The sequence below is a fragment of the Raphanus sativus genome, chromosome 6, assembly GCF_000801105.2.
Source record: "Raphanus sativus cultivar WK10039 chromosome 6, ASM80110v3, whole genome shotgun sequence".
Classification (NCBI taxonomy): domain Eukaryota; kingdom Viridiplantae; phylum Streptophyta; class Magnoliopsida; order Brassicales; family Brassicaceae; genus Raphanus; species Raphanus sativus.
The window spans coordinates 52,786,502-52,802,838 of NC_079516.1; the positions used below are offsets into that span (position 1 = coordinate 52,786,502).

Sequence of the window (16,337 nt, forward strand, 5' to 3'; positions counted from 1 at the left end):
CTTAATCCTGTAAAACCGTTTTTATTCTCATCCAAGTCTAACAGGTGGAGAAGCCATCTCATGCAGTCATTGATACCACCATGATCTTTAGAAGAAGAAAAAAAGAAAATAATATTCTTTATTCTCTTTGATCAAGTCTTTCTCCATATAATATATGTGTAGATTGGTCGAATATTCGAAGGAAACAGAGTCGTGAGAAGTGCAGCCATTGAATGTCTTCTTCTCCAGACTAAAACTTTGTCCCTCTCTTTACCCAAGAATCTACATTGTTCTTACAGGGCTATGGAGGAAGAAGCAGCTACTTGTCAGATACTAGAAGAGAAAATCTACGTTGCAGTTGGGAGAAACGTATGGAAGAACATATCAAACCTCTTGTGGGCATTAAAAAACTCCCAAGGAAACAAAATCTGCATCCTTCATATTCACTAGCCATCTCCAATGATTCCTCTCTGTAAGTGTTAGAGACCACTCAGGCTTTAAATGGTATTTTGACATTTTAAAAAAAACTTCTTCACTTTTGGTTCAAGTGGGTGCAAGATTTGAAGCTTCAACGGTAGATGAGGAATCATTAAGAGCATACCGAGGCAAAGAAAAGGTCAAAACAGATGAGATTCTACAAGACTACCTTAGTATTTGTCTGTATAAAGGGGTAGGTACAAAACGTAACTCAGTTTTCTCCATTTTGAAGAGGAGTTTGATTGTGTTTTTTTTCTTTCTTGTTTGTAGGTACAGGCGGAGAAGCTGTGTATCGAGATGGAGTCAATTGAGAAAGGGATTGTGGAAACTATATACCAGCATAGGATCAGGAAGTTTGTTATGGGAGCAGCTGCAGATAAACACTATTCCATGTGTATATATATCAAGATTAGACATGACCAACTCTTTGTTTTTGGATTATCTCCTGTGTCCCTTTCTTACAGAGAGTTTGTTAACTACTTTTTGGCTAGAAAACTGGAGGATCTCAAGTCCAAGAAAGCCAACTTTGTTTGTCAACAAGCGCCTGCTACTTGTCAGATACACTTCAGCTGCAAAGGAAACCTTATCCATACAAGGTTTCAGTTCAATGAAACTTTTCTTTTCCTTCGCTTTTGTTTGTGGATGATGTATGATTAATTGCTGGCTTTTCCTGATCAATGTATAGAGAAGCTAGGATGGATGAAGTCCGAGCTCTCTCTGTTCTCTTGTCCGACTTTCAACGGCTTGTATTGCCACAAAAAACCGCTGATTCACTTGAAGAGGCAGCAAGTCTGAATGGAGAAAATAACAGATCCTCCATAGATATCATCAGCTCTGATACATTGTCAAACGACAGAGACGAAGATCAAGAGGAACAGGATGACTCATCTTCTCAAGTGTTCCCGGTATGTTGTGTTGCTTGTTCTGTGTAGTTAAACATAGATTTGCATTTTTTCTGTTATCTGCATTTTTCATCTGGTTGGGCTACTGTGTTTTGTTTCTGGCATCAGTGCAGGGGAATGCGGCTAGACGTAATAAACTTCCTCATCAAATCCACCATGCTTTGGCAGAAGCTGACAATCCAAAACCACGAGCAGTCTGAGTGAACCGAAAGAAATCTTGTTCCCATTGTACTTTATACGTTTTTATCATTATCATCTTGGCACTGCTTTGCTTGGCCATCTCTTGTATTTTTGCTGGTAGAGAAAACCAAATTACCCAATTCTAATCATATTAGTCTGTCTTCTTTCTATGCGGCTTGTGAGTTCTGATGCTAAAACAATGGAACACGTCTCCCTTATATTTGCCTTGTGAGTATATATAAACACAAACTTAAACGTGGTTTTACAATAGAAGGGATCGATCATTAAGAAAGTAAAGAAACAGAAAAAAATATCAGTGAATGTGAACCACTCAGTCTCTCCTATTTTCTCACATAACCAACCAAAACTGTGACAGCACAGCTATCAAATAATGTTTTATGGTCCAGTTCATCAAGATTGATCTTCAAATCCAAACCATACCCACATCAGTTCGACTCAACATTAAGATAGATCATAGAAGTAATGCAGCCAAAGAAGAGAGATATATCAAAGAAAAAAAAAGATAATATTGTTATAAATATTGTAATGATGTTCATATAGAAAGTTTTAGATATACTTGTTCTCCACTCCAAGTTAAGCTTTATCTCCAAGTTATTGTATTCATATATAAATGATCAATTATTCAATGAATAAGACACACCAATTCATCTTTCTCTATTCTCTTATTACAACACGTTGTTATCAGCACGAATGAATCCTAAGTAAAATTCTAGTAAATAAGATAATTACTATCCCCTATATATTAAAGGAGAAACATTTTTAAGACTTTCCTTAAACGATTTTGGTGAGAATGCATGAGAAGGCTCGGATCCACGTGTCACTCTGTGAGGGAGTTTAAGAAAAATGGAACATTTAATTCTTTACTTTATTTCCTTATTTGGTTCCATAAGAAGAAACGTAACCCATTTTTTTTTTCATTCATGCGAAACACTTTGAGGATCCGAGTGCAGCACATTGCCAATGGATCCGAGTCATTCTTGCCGTCTTCTGCCAATGTTTTCATGCGAAACACTTTGAGGATCCTTGAATCTGTAGGTTTGTGTTTCATTGCCAATGGTTCAGTTTGTGTTTCATTGCCAATGGTTTCATGCGAAACACTTTGAGGATCCTTGAATCTCGACGATTCAAGGATCCGAGTCTTTCTTGCTGTCTTCTGTCGCATCTTCTTGACTTCGAGATCGATGAGACAGCCCTTAGCGTAGACGAGGATGACAAAAGTTAGGGAGAACATACAACTGGCTTGAACTTCAGTTGTGAAGGCGAAATCGGATGAGTTTGCCGTTTGTAAACATGAAGAGCTAAGGGACGAGCAAACAAGGAGAGCTATGGGAGAGCTAAGGGACGAGCAAACATCAGTCCCGAGTATATTATATAAGTTGCGTTAAGGGACGAGCAAACAAGGAGAGCTATGAGAGAGCTAAGGAACGAGCAAACATCAGTCCCGAGTATATTATATAAGTTACGTTAAGGGACGAGCAAACATCAACTATATGGCATAAAGTATATTATATAAGTTGAGGTTCACGTATCTTAAACTCCATAAAAAATAAAACCCTTAGACATTTGATAATGCCGACGATGGTCTCATATTTTGATAAGGTGATTGATCTGAAACCTGGTAAAACGATCTGGAAAATAAGGGTCCATATTGTTCGTCTGTGGAGACAATTCACCGTAGCAACTATTAGTGAGGAATTAGTTCCTACATTTGAATCCAACATCTTAGAATGTGACTCGAAGATTTTCTATAATTTTCAACTTTCTCTATCCTAGAATGTGACTCGAACAACTAAATATCCTTACAAAATTTTGTTACAAGACTTTACTCGGGTTCGATTTTGTGAGGATATGTCGTTCAGTTCGACCGGTTTGAGACCTTGCAGTTTTCATGATATCTTAAACGTGTGTTCTTCTGTCGCGTGTTCTTGACTTCGAGTTCGACCGGTTTTAAACCTTGCAGTTTTCAGTTTTCATTATATCTTACAAGACTTTACTCGGGTTCGTTTGCTGCTTTGGTGATAAGCCATACGCTATTCAAAGGAAGTCTTGCATTGTGATCAAACATTTGCTGCTATGGTATAACAATAGTTTTGCGTTGTGCATGTAAAGTTGCTTGCATTCAAAGGAAGGCTTGCGTTGTGCATGTAAAGTTGCATGCATCGAATTGAATCAGTAAAAAAATTATAAATTCTTTTCTTGCTTACCATATTTACCTACTAAATATTTTTCTTGCTTACCAAGTCTCAAATCAGTAAAAAAAAGTTAAATATCTAAACTTCGAACTTATAAGATATCTATTTAACATAATCTAATTTTGCATTTACTTTCGTATTTCCTTTCTTATTAGCAATAATATTGCAACTATATAAACTAAAACACTATAATTACTTTATTAAAAACACAAATAAAACCCGAAAACAACCCAAAACTAAACTGATATCCAAAATAAATATACCTAACGTCTTAATATCTTAAAAATAATCTCATCCCGTGCAAGGCACGGGTTATCAGAGATTCTCGGATGAATATACGTTCACATTAAACTAGACACTCATTTCTTAAAAAAATGTTACCATCGGTTGCTTACATAATTGGTTTGATTTGCACAGCTCTAACTCTAACTACATAATGCATCATCAATTATCTTAAAGAAAAAGTAAATATAATTTTGAAATCTACATATAGAAAAACATATATGAATAATACTAATAGGTTTCATTCCATTCTTGGCAGTAAGTTGTATATATTTTTCCTTATAGAGAGAGTTTGTGAATATATTTATTTTTCTCGAAAGGATTTTTATAAAAATAAAAAATATATGTAGAAGAAACAGGAAATAAATAAATAGTTCAGAATTTCAGGTGTGAGCTCTTTTCTTTAAACTAAGAGATAACGCACAAACAAGGCAACAAGCCTTTCTTCTTTCTTCAACAATAAAAACATGGCTTACACCACCAGACCAGACCCTGCAAAAAAAAGAGAAGAAAACGTGACCTTCCCATCCATGTAGAGAGAGAGAGAGAGAGAAAGAGAGAGAGAGAGAGAGAGAGAGAGAGAGAGAGAGAGAGAGAGAGAGAGAGAGAAGAGAGAGAGAGACAGAGAGAGAGAGAGAGAGAGAGAGAGAGAGAGAGAGAGAGAGAGAGAGAGAGAGAGAGAAGAGAGAGAGACAGTGAGAGAAGAGAGACAGAGAGAGAGAGAGAGAGAGACAAGAGAGAGAGAGAGAGAGAGAGAGAGAGAGAGAGAGAGATGAGAGAGAGAGAGATTTAGTGTTTAGGGTATATCCAAGATTTTACAGTTTAGTGTTTAGGATTTATCTAAGGGTTTAGGGTATATCCAAGAATTTAGGGTTTAGTGTTTGGATTTTTACCCAAGGGTTTAAGTTTTGTCCATGGGTTTAGGGTATAGTGTTTAATGTTTTATGATTTACTCTTTTGTGACGGTTTTAAAATTGTTAAAAAAAATTATCTTTTGGCAGCTACTAATATTTTTCATTTATTTTAAAAACTTAACACAATTATTATTATTTTATTTATTTAAAATTTTATAAAACTGTACATTAATTGACAAACTATGATTAGTTGGTAATTCACCCAAGAAAAATTCATGATAAAATATTAAACTAGGAAACATTCCCATATAAAACAAAATTGTGGTAGTTAAAAGATAATCGATGAATTAAAAGAATGTTTACATTTTTATATTTCTAAAAAAAGGGTTTACGATGAGGGGGATACCGAGAGAAAGAGAGAGATAATAATTTAAACCTCAAAGTATATTGAATTAAGTAATGTCTAAAATGCTTATAGTTTTGAACCACAAAGACCGAATGGAGAACAAATTTAGTTTTAGTAATACATAAAACATATGAATCGTATTTGAATAATACATATTTATATTAATAACACATAAACATCTGAAGAACAAATTTAGTTTTAATAATACATCAAACATTTGATTAGACATTAATAATATTTATACATAAAACATAAGAATCGTATTAATGCCCGTGTGGGGGCATTAATACGATTATTTTTTAAATACTCATCAATACTGATAAAATCTGAAAGAGAGAGAGAGAGAGAGAGAGAGAGAGAGAGATGCAAAGAAAGAAATATAGAACAAGTTTGATTACACAAAAATTTACATACATAATAATTTGATTATATATTAATAATATTTATACATAAAACCTATGCAAAGAGTGTGATTACACAAATATTTACGTACATATAATTTGATTAGATATTAATAATATTTATCTTACTCGAATTAGATATTATACACAAAATCAGTTCTTCTTACATGGTTCAAAGAATACAGCCAAGTTTTGTGGAATCCTTACATGTTTGAAGTCAATGACCTACGAGGAAGGTATGTTATTATACAAAAATCATGCATATGAAAATCAAATTGCATAATAATAATTATATTTTTATATGCAAGTTCTTGCAAATGAATCAGAGTAAGATAAATCACACCGGTGATATGTATAAACTATTGAGACTATGGAAAAAGAGGTTTATGGACAAGCTTTTCAAACCTCAACCGTTAAGGATTTGTATAGACATCGAGCAATTCTCACTCCCACAAATGATGAAGTGGATAAAATAAATGATTACATGCTTTCGCAGTTGCTAGGTAACATGTTTTGTGTTTACTCTTATGTTCCAGTAAATTTTTACATGTCACTTAAGTAAAGGATTTATATATGTTTCTATCTCAGTGACGTCTATACCGTAAAATCAGCACCACCGAGATTAAACACAAAAAAACACACAAAACCCAAATTCCAAACTATATTTATATACTTTCTAATATTTTCGAAAAATTGCTGACCTAGTATAAGTATTATATATGATGTCTTGTAGTCTCGTTTCCGTTTATGGAAAGATGTACAGGCCTTCTTTCCTGTCCTAGAGACACTATCTTTGATTATGAGAAAGTTGGTATTCTCAATTATCGGACCCGCAGCAGATGGATCTAGAGTGGGTTTGTAAACTATCAGCCCATTTATAATTATGGCTTTATATAGCCTATGTGTATATATATATATATATGGATCTAGAGTGGGGGTAGTAGACTAAAACTAATTTGTGGAAAACAATAACAAAGATGGCTAGAATCCAATAGAGGTGGAGGTGGGGACAGTAACACAACGGGAATTATAATGGGGTCGGCAATGAAATAATTGCACCCAGAGGAAAGAAAACAGAGAAATATTGGACTGAAATGTGACAAGTGCTTGGGTGGCTTGGTCGGTTTTGTATACGTAAGTTTCTGCCACGTGTCTTCTTATCCATGGATTGGACGGCTTGGAATCATGGACTTTAAAAGTATTCTCATACCAAAGTCCAAACAAATTACAACCTTCTCAATTCTTTTCTTCGTAAAAGTTAGAAGCCATGGCTTTAGTCCAAGTACCAAAAACATGATAAACAATTTGAGAAAAGTAATTTTTTTTTTTTAGCAACTGATAAATTAAGATAAAAAGGAAAGGGGTTCAATGTGGGCTAAGGCCCAATACTGAGAGTTTGTAACAAAGAGAAGCCTTAGCATAAGAGTCTGCAGGCCCATTCAGAGATCTAGGAATGAAAGACGCGTAAAAAGAAGAAAAGAGAGATAGGAGTGACGATTCAATGTCTGATAGCACTCCAAGGAATTCTACAGATCGGTGATTCGACGAGATGGCTTGAATAAGCCCTTTGCTGTCTGATCGGAGCCAGATTGAAAAGAAGTTGAGGGCGGAAGCGTGACTTAGAGCAGCTCTCACCGCCAGCGCTTCAGCCATAATTGCTGAGGAGACATGCAATTGATGGAGGCAGCCTCTGGTGATCTCGAATCCTGAACAGGTGGTGAAGATCCATGCCAAGTCCGCTTCCTTGGTGTCTTTCCTCCATGCCGCGTCCGTATAACAGACGATCGAGGAAGGTGAAGAGATCTGCGGTGGTATTTGCGGCGGAGCTTTGACGATCGGCGGAGGACTTTTAACCTGGGACCGCTCCCATTCCTTAGCGAGAGCGACGGATTTTGTGATGATTTCTTGAGGCGAAGCTTGCTTATTTTCGAAGGTAAGTTGATTCTTGTTTAACCATAAGCTCCAACAAATCCAAGCAAAGAGGTTAACTGATGTTTCCATGGGTGGCAGATTTACCTTGCTGAAAGATGATTGGAGTGTAGATCGGAAGGATGAGCACACGAGGGGGTCCAAAGGGGTTGACCATGGACAGAGTTCCCAAGTCTCCTTAGCTGTCGTACAGCGGAATAGGATGTGTTCCAGGGTCTCTTCGGCTCCACACTTTGCGCATGAGGTATGTCCTAGAAGTCCTCTCTTGCGTAGGTTGTCTCCAGTAGGTAGGTTATTGATTGCACAGCGCCACATGAACATCTTGATTTTTGGCAGTAATTTAGGATTCCAAATAAGTTTTTGCCAGTTCCAGTTAGGGTCCCCCAAGAGTGAGATAGTCGATTGGGTTTTTATCTTTTGGGTTGCATAATAACCAGACTTTGCTGAATAATTGCCTGTGTTTTGTTGTGTCCAGATGTAAGTATCCTTCATCCCTGTGATGCTAGGGCGTATGGAGAAGATGTGCTCTGCAAGTTCCGGGAGAAGCTTCTTCACAAGGGCGTGGTTCCATTCCTTGCTTTCTCTCAAGAGAAGGTCCGACACCATTAGATCCTGCTCATGGGGACGTACGGGGCCATAGGGGACCAAGTCAGTTGATGGATGAATCCAAGAGTCTGATCAGACTCTTGTTGTTTCACCATCTCCTATAGCTTTCCCAAGATGCGTCAAGAGAAGATCTCTACCGTGCAGGATTCCTTTCCATCCGTGTGAAGAGTTCGATGGTTTGGTTGCTTTGAGAAACGACGTTGAGTGACAATATTTGCCCAGCAGTGTTCTGGCTAGAAGGCAATCTGGCTTGGTGATGAGTCTCCAGCCAATCTCCGCTAGCAAGGTCTGATTGAAGAGTTGGATGTCTTTGAAGCCGAGTCCTCCTAGTTGTTTAGGTAATGTAAGCTTAATTTGAGAAAAGTATAAATCTTGATTTTGATAGGAACACAAATAATATATAATATATTACATCGATACCAAACACGTTGAATAGGTATTTACCAATTCTTCGGAATTGTGTGAATTGTGTGTGGATGGCAAAAACTTGCAAAGCCTAAAGTACTATACAGTACAATCTACAGTATATACTAACCAAAATTAAATGCACACGAATCGACAATATGGTTCTTGTGAAAAAAATATATATTAATTGAGAAAGATAAAACATAATATTTTATAAAATACATTATTGTGTACATTTTGCATGATTTTCTATACAAATTATATACATACGCTTTTTATGGTATGATCTCTTCACGTCGAGTCTAATTTTCATTACCGACCATGCCAATAGTTCGGCAAGCCTGTCATCTAAAACATAACGTTGCAACTTGCAACTATATATTATACACGTTCTAAAGAGGGAATTTACTAGGAAATTTGCCAACTATATAGTGTCTGGTTGGTTAATGGAGTTTGGATTATCAAAGAAAGCGAAGTTTGGTATATAGGAGCAGAAGAAAACATAGCATGTGTGTCACACCCAAAAAGACAACAAAACAACGAAGCAACCATGATTGTTCATAATTCCTTTTCTTTTTGCTTAAAATGTTCATCTTAGTTCCCTTTTGGCAAATAGTGGATTGCAGCCGAATATTACACAACCCAAACTTCTTCTTTCATGTAAGACGCACCCAGTCATCGTCCATTTACACATTCATGGTTGATGGCATGCATGGCGTTTGCCGTGTGCTGCATGTATAGTTTCGAGCTATTTGATATGTATATATACGAGAAGATTGTGTATTTATCCATATTAATTGATCAACAGATAAATTACAGATATCAGCAAAAGCAATATACAAGTCTGATGGTGGATCGTTAATGATCATCAATCATAACTTTTAATGATGTTGCATAATTAGTATTGTTACAAGATTAAAGTAAGAAAAAAATGTCATAGATATGCATTTAGGTTAGGTGAGGCCATGTGCTTATCCTGATCTGACAACGGTCCACATAAACCGGCGGTTTACCTCCACCACAACTTTTTATCCTTTAAATTCATATATTTTAATAATTTATTAGATGTTTCCAGTATTTTCTTTTTGTCATACCTCATAACCAACATTCACAAGAGGATAAAAAGACATACAAAAAATAAATTGTCCACATACATGACCACAAACCCGGAAGAATGGCCAACCTTTACAACGGAGATCGACATGTTCCACCGACTACATGATAACTTTAAGGATGTAACCCTTAGTCATATTCTTCGAAGTAGGAATGGTCGTGCGGATGCTTTGGCAAAGGAAGTTAGGATGAAAGGATACATATTTTTCCATATAAATCAGACTCGGATAGACGGAGATGCTCTTCGGAAAATCAACTCGTCTAGATCCCACTTGATCTAGTACATTGGACGGCCGACAAAAAAAAATAAAAAAATAAATTGTCCACATATTATTTTATTATATAAAGCCCTTTGATTAATAACACAGAACAGCTTGAAACTCTGGCCACAAAAATTAATTTATCATCAACTAATAATTAGTATTATCAGCACAACGATGATAACGTTAATTATGTCATGAAACTAAACTATATATTAATGTGTTGTCAGGCAATTAACAAAGTAATCATCATCGCGTTTTATTTAATTTTATCTCCATTTGTTTCGCATTATTTTTGCTCTGTTACTATAAAAACCACCACTCTCTCCTTCTCTGCAACCACATTATTATTACACACTCATCTAGAGAGAGAAAAGAGACGTCTGGAGATGGAAGGCAAGGAAGAAGATGTTAGAGTCGGAGCCAACAAGTTTCCGGAGAGACAACCGATCGGAACATCGGCTCAGAGCGACAAGGACTACAAGGAGCCACCTCCTGCGCCCTTGTTCGAGCCCGGCGAGCTTGCTTCGTGGTCCTTCTGGAGAGCCGGGATCGCTGAGTTCATCGCCACGTTCTTGTTCCTTTACATCACTGTTTTGACCGTCATGGGAGTCAAGAGGTCACCGAACATGTGTGCTTCTGTCGGAATCCAAGGGATCGCTTGGGCTTTCGGTGGTATGATCTTCGCTCTCGTCTACTGCACCGCTGGTATCTCCGGTAAGTCACCACCACCTTCCAAACTCTCCGATCTAACGACTATATATGATAGATCTTAACGTTTAGCAAAGAACCAAACTAGGGTTTACTAAAACCAGTGTTCTAAAAGTTGGTTAGCAAATCTGATTTAGAAAAATGATTTTTTTAAAAAAAATCGGTATATGTGCTTAAAATTTGGTCGGTCTTAGATATGTAACTAGGTCAGATGTGTAAGAAATGAAACTAGGTCAGATGTGTAAGAAATGAAAGTACTTAGCAGTGATAGTTGAGATTTTTTTTTGTACTTAACAAAAGAAAACTTTATTTGTAGATGTTGTAATAACGATTTGTGTTGTGTTTTTGACCTCTCTCAGGTGGACACATCAACCCAGCAGTCACGTTCGGTCTGTTCTTGGCCAGGAAGCTTTCGCTCACACGAGCTGTGTACTACATAGTGATGCAGTGCTTAGGAGCCATCTGTGGAGCTGGTGTGGTCAAGGGATTCCAACCAAAGCAGTACCAAGCTCTTGGAGGCGGAGCCAACACTGTAGCTCCTGGTTACACTAAAGGAAGTGGTCTCGGAGCTGAGATTATTGGAACTTTTGTCCTTGTTTACACCGTCTTCTCCGCTACTGACGCCAAGAGGAACGCTCGTGACTCTCATGTTCCCGTAAGTTATAAATAAACATGATTATAGTGTTTATGATATGTTGCATTGGGATCAATATGCTTAATTGGTTTTTTTGGGAATTTGGACAGATTCTTGCACCTCTTCCTATCGGATTCGCTGTGTTCTTGGTCCACTTAGCAACCATCCCCATCACTGGTACTGGAATCAACCCAGCAAGGAGTCTTGGAGCTGCAATCATCTTCAACAAGGACAACGCTTGGGACGACCATGTGAGTTTCTTGTTTTGTCACTAACCATATTACAATCACCAGTTTAATTACTAAATCTTTGTTTCTATCTTTTATCTAGTGGGTGTTTTGGGTTGGACCATTCATCGGTGCTGCACTTGCTGCTCTTTACCACGTGATTGTCATCAGAGCCATCCCATTCAAGTCCAGAAGCTGATTGAGTTACTCTTAGTTTGCTTTTCTTTTGTGAATGTACTACTACTACTTGTGTGAAACATCGTCTGTATGTGTTTGTTCCTCTGCTTTGCCTAATGCAGACTCTATTTGTAATACAGAGTCAGAGACATTCCCCTGAAAAAATATTGTGATCTTATCTTCTACAAATCCCAAACGATTGGAACATTCTGGGGAGACATATATCTTCTAACAAAACGGACCAGACATATTGCATTAAGTTGCACATTTAGCTACGGAGAAAATACCATTACAAGTGAATAATTTCAATTGAATTTGGCCAAAGTCAAGAATATTCGATTTTTCTATGGATTACCAATGAGATAAGAGTTGAGAGAAATACAATGTGCCCCAGCCCCATCTTCAAACGATGTGACAACATTGAAAATTCATAATATAATGTTTATTAAAAATCAAAATGGGAGAGATGCTTACAAAAATAATGAAATCAAATTTTACTGTCTTTGATTGAAGTTAATACGCAGGGAGATTAAAAGAAAAAAGACAACGCACTTTGCAAAATTACCTCTATCGAATAATGCAGCCAATCAATAAACCACATCTGGCGCACTGCTGTGAAGGACCCAAAGAATCGCGTATTCGACACGCTCCCGTAAGCGAGTGCCACACTATAATCCACATTCAATTGATTGATAGATGTGATTGCTTTCACCTACCTTACCTAACTTTTAACGCCGTTACCAACTCCAGCATCGACGGCGTTAGTTTTACTCTCTATCTTCTTCCGCAGGTCCGCAGCTATCGCCGTTAGATCCCGGTCATGGACGTTGACCATCAGACCGTACTTCATGAAAAGAGTCAACGACATCTTCTGCTCCACCTTGTGCCCCGTCACCACCGTCAAACGGTGGCGGAGCAAAACCGCCGCGGCGATCGACTTCATCTGAAGATAAGCCAGATCCTTACCAAGGCAGATCCTAGGGCCAGCATTGAACGCCACGAACTTAAACGGATCGTGATTGATGAATCTCTCTCCGCCGTCCGATCGCGAGATCCACCTCTCCGGTTTGAACTCCAAACAATCATCTCCCCAAGTCGATCTCATCCTCCCCGCCGAGTAAATCGAGTACGTCACCGACGATCCCGCCGGCACGAAGGTCCCGTCCGGCAACACGTCGTCCTTCACGGCGCGTTTCGAATCCTCCGGCACCGAAGGATACAGCCTCAGCGTCTCCGATAGCGCCGCCTTGAGATAGACAAGCCGATCGAGCTCCTCGCAAGCGAGCGGCTCCTCCGTCCACGACGCCACGTCATCGCCACGCGTCTCGATCAGGACGGTGCAGATCTCGCGGAGGATTTTGTCCTCTACGGTCGGGTTCTGCGTGATCAACCAGAAGAACCAGCTCAGCGCGACTGATGACGTGTCACGGCCCGCGAGTATGAAGTTGAGCGCCACGCGCTGGAGGACTTCGTCGGAGTAAGACTCCTTCTTCTTGATGAACCGTGATAAAAGATCGTCGTGTTGGGCCCCATCGTTATTGGGCTTATTCGTCAGGTCTTGCTTACGTGTTTTAATGATCTCAGACAAGTAGTTGTCTACTTGTACCAAGCTTCGTGTCAAGCTGACTTCTAAGCCGAGTCCGACCAATCTCTTGAACTTCCACAAAATCTCCGGCAATATAAACCGCTGTAGAGACGCCTCCGTTGCTCGATCGAAAGCCACGGAGAATGTGTTCACCGGAAGACCAGGTGCACACGTCCGTGGATCTTTACCGAAAGTCAAGCCGCAAATATTATCAAACGTGAGCCGAAGAAGCATATCTTGAAGATCGATCGGCTCAGAGTCGAGCCGAGCCGTTTCTAGAATAGGTAGAAAACGAAGCTTGATAGCTCGGTTAACCCAACGAGCCATGGCTTGACGGAGAGTCCTTGTGGTGAACTCCAAAGCGGCGGTCTTGCGCTGGAAAAGCCACGTGTCACCGTCGGAGTTAAAGATCCCTTGACCTAGAAGATCATGGAAAACGGCTTGCCATGTTGGACCTTTAGGGTAATTATCAAAGCGGGTCTTGAGAATATGCTCGAGGTTTCTTGGGTCGCACGTGACCGTTACCAGACCTTGTTTCTTCGCTAGAAAGGGAATAGCGCAGATGCATGTCTGATACGTACCGGAGCAAGCGAGGAGGTTGTCGGATATCCAGTCGTGCATTCGCTCGCAGTTCTCGATTAGACCAGGGAGACTCCCAACTAAGGGCCAGACCCGTGGACCTTTAAGACAACGAGATATGAATGTGAGCCATAAGAAGTAAGCCGTGATGGCTGAAAGAATCATCAGAGCAGTGGATATTTCCATTATTTGACACACAAAAAAATTGAGAAATTTGCCGGAAATAGCTAGAGAAGAGAGATAGTGATAAAGAATGAGTTTACAAGAGATGTAAGAACACAAGAGAGAAGATTTATAGAAAGAAAGAGTAATTATGGAAGACAGACTGTTCTAATTCAATGGATTTTCTCTCTAGATCTTGAGAGTGAAGAGATTTAGGGTATGTGAAGTATGAGAGATAGTGTGCACCACCATTAATGTTCCTGCTCTAGGCTGGTAGCTAGGTGGTTGGAGACTTGATGTGGTATTGATCTTATTATATAGAAAAACAAGAATGGTAAAATATTTCCAAGTCTACTATGAGAAGGTGTGGTAATAACAGAGCGGGGGAGAGAGCGATGAGGGCATTAAAGACGTTTAGTTGAGGAGCCTAAGAAGAGGGAGATCTATGAGCAAAATGACCCACTGTTTTTTAATGTCAGAACATGAACCATTTATATACAATTTAATACAAACACTCCCAAGAAAAAGAGATAAAAGTAAAACGAAATTTAATTTTATTTTTGGAAAAAAAAATCGTGTAAAAGAAGTCACAAAGTAAGCATGGGATGTTGGCTCTTCGTGGCTATTAATTGTATGTTTTGAAGATATCAGTTAGGGTTGATGTAAAATATTATTAGGCATGGCCAGTACACTGTATAACAACAAATATATGGCAGATCCATTTCGTGATATTACAATTTGTTTTTATTATTTACATCGTATATGTGCAGATATTATGTATGTTCAGCTATCTATCATCGTGTAATTCATCTAAAAATTAGTATTCACCTATAATATCATGTAATTCATCTATCGTCGTCGTGTAATTCATCTATAATTGTCTCGTTGATTTTGTATATGAAAGTCTTCGTGATACGCTTTGACAAATGTATGCGTGTGTATATAAAACATAGACTTCTATTTTGGTTGGTTTAGAGTGTTGGAAGGAGTGATTAAGGTTGTAGAGTGGAGATTGTTAGGGTTTGGGTGAACAAACTCAACAAAATATATTTTTTGCTCAACTACACAACTTCTATATAGGTTGCTTGTGTTTGGTGACTTTGCTGACTTGTGTTAATGTATTTTTTTAAAATTAAAAGTTTGCACGCATTGAATTCTCTTACTGCATGATCATAGTGAATTACGTGGGAGGAGATCAACACACCATCCTAATTCTAACTTTTCACGTGTCCAGTATTGAAGTTTTGAAATTGATTACACAATTAAACCATAAGATGTAACTTAATGATAACAAATCGACATCACTGGATTCTAGTTCAATATTCGAAACTAGATCACAGAAGGAAAACTTAAATTTAAATGAAGACTGGATAAAAGAAAAACCCTATAGTGGATAATTTCAAAGTGTTTTGACGTTTGTCACTAAAACATAAATGCATTGACACACGATAGTTAAACTTTTTGGAATTTCAAACCAAAGGATTGCAGAATTTACGGTTCGTGTTTTAACTCGTTGACATTTGTAGACTACATCCATAATTAGTGTATTTTTGTGATTACATAGGAATACTAGTAGGTGAAAACTTGAGATAAAAGACAAATCGACAGAGAATATAAGTTATCTTATTCGATCACCTTCCCATCAACGGCAACGAAAACATACTTTTCTAGATCACGTAAATAAATAAATAAATATATATATAGCTGAATCTTTTCGGAGTATAAAATTTGAACTTTGTTACAGTTGCGAACGACAGGTTACATGAGATACAAACAATAAAATAGTTCGATTAGGTACATCAAGAACATCCCATGCACATATTACAATAGTATTTATAATCCTATAAAAGATATGTTAAAAAAAAAACTAAAAATGAAGGGATTCTCGACGGCTATGACTTTATATGACTAAAAAAGTTTGTTCGAAACGTGGCACATTTATGGTAATGAAATTAATCTCTTTGGTCACGACTTGTGAACCTATCACGTAAAAGTAGTAAATGAAAATATAACTTTTTCTATATACCGCGCGTGGTTTGTCCCACATAAAATCGTTCATTTACGATTTCTAGTCATTTACTTCTCATTTTGCATTTGAGACCATATTGATTTTTTTTTCTTCTGAAAAGTTAGCTAAACAATGAATGAAAATCATTATTATAGTTAGTTATCGCCTCACTTATTCACATGGTAGAGTTAATTCTAGCAGTAATCAAGGCAACACTCAACCATACTAGAGGCTAATAAAATTATCT

The 16,337-nt window shown here is 37.9% G+C and overlaps 4 protein-coding genes across 4 annotated transcripts; 2 read left to right on the top strand and 2 right to left on the bottom strand.

The window, feature by feature from the left end:
* Nucleotides 1–18: 18 nt before the first annotated feature.
* Nucleotides 19–1,706, top strand: LOC108808996 (U-box domain-containing protein 33-like). Its single transcript, XM_018581113.2, has 5 exons — nt 19–451; nt 528–649; nt 727–1,052; nt 1,142–1,361; nt 1,467–1,706. Exons 1-5 carry the CDS (start codon nt 439–441, stop codon nt 1,560–1,562), a joined length of 777 nt encoding a protein of 258 aa, XP_018436615.2. The 5' UTR covers nt 19–438; the 3' UTR covers nt 1,563–1,706.
* Nucleotides 1,707–7,059: 5,353 nt separating this feature from the next.
* LOC130495880 (uncharacterized) lies at nt 7,060–8,229 on the bottom strand. The gene has a single exon (XM_056987456.1). It carries the CDS (start codon nt 8,227–8,229, stop codon nt 7,060–7,062), a length of 1,170 nt encoding a protein of 389 aa, XP_056843436.1.
* A 2,109-nt stretch (nt 8,230–10,338) lies between these two features.
* On the top strand, nt 10,339–11,945 carry LOC108808995 (aquaporin PIP1-2). Its single transcript, XM_018581111.2, has 4 exons — nt 10,339–10,724; nt 11,078–11,373; nt 11,463–11,603; nt 11,683–11,945. The coding sequence occupies exons 1-4, from the start codon at nt 10,397–10,399 to the stop codon at nt 11,776–11,778; spliced, it is 861 nt and encodes a 286-aa protein (XP_018436613.1). The 5' UTR covers nt 10,339–10,396; the 3' UTR covers nt 11,779–11,945.
* A 236-nt stretch (nt 11,946–12,181) lies between these two features.
* On the bottom strand, nt 12,182–14,500 carry LOC108808993 (cytochrome P450 86A8). Its single transcript, XM_018581110.2, has one exon. The coding sequence runs from the start codon at nt 14,104–14,106 to the stop codon at nt 12,478–12,480; it is 1,629 nt and encodes a 542-aa protein (XP_018436612.2). The 5' UTR covers nt 14,107–14,500; the 3' UTR covers nt 12,182–12,477.
* Nucleotides 14,501–16,337: the final 1,837 nt, after the last annotated feature.

What these genes read in the sequence shown, in the direction of transcription:
- LOC108808996 (XM_018581113.2), top strand. An exon ending in GGAAACCTTATCCATACAAG is followed by an intron (nt 1,053 to 1,141) that starts GTTTCAGTTCAA and finishes ATCAATGTATAG; the next exon opens with AGAAGCTAGGATGGATGAAG. An exon ending in CATCTTCTCAAGTGTTCCCG is followed by an intron (nt 1,362 to 1,466) that starts GTATGTTGTGTT and finishes TTCTGGCATCAG; the next exon opens with TGCAGGGGAATGCGGCTAGA.
- LOC130495880 (XM_056987456.1), bottom strand. Translation starts at nt 8,229, where the DNA reads ATGGTGTCGGACCTTCTCTTGAGAGAAAGCAAGGAATGGAACCACGCC.
- LOC108808993 (XM_018581110.2), bottom strand. Translation starts at nt 14,106, where the DNA reads ATGGAAATATCCACTGCTCTGATGATTCTTTCAGCCATCACGGCTTAC.
- LOC108808995 (XM_018581111.2), top strand. Translation starts at nt 10,397, where the DNA reads ATGGAAGGCAAGGAAGAAGATGTTAGAGTCGGAGCCAACAAGTTTCCG. An exon ending in CTGCACCGCTGGTATCTCCG is followed by an intron (nt 10,725 to 11,077) that starts GTAAGTCACCAC and finishes GACCTCTCTCAG; the next exon opens with GTGGACACATCAACCCAGCA. An exon ending in CTCGTGACTCTCATGTTCCC is followed by an intron (nt 11,374 to 11,462) that starts GTAAGTTATAAA and finishes GAATTTGGACAG; the next exon opens with ATTCTTGCACCTCTTCCTAT.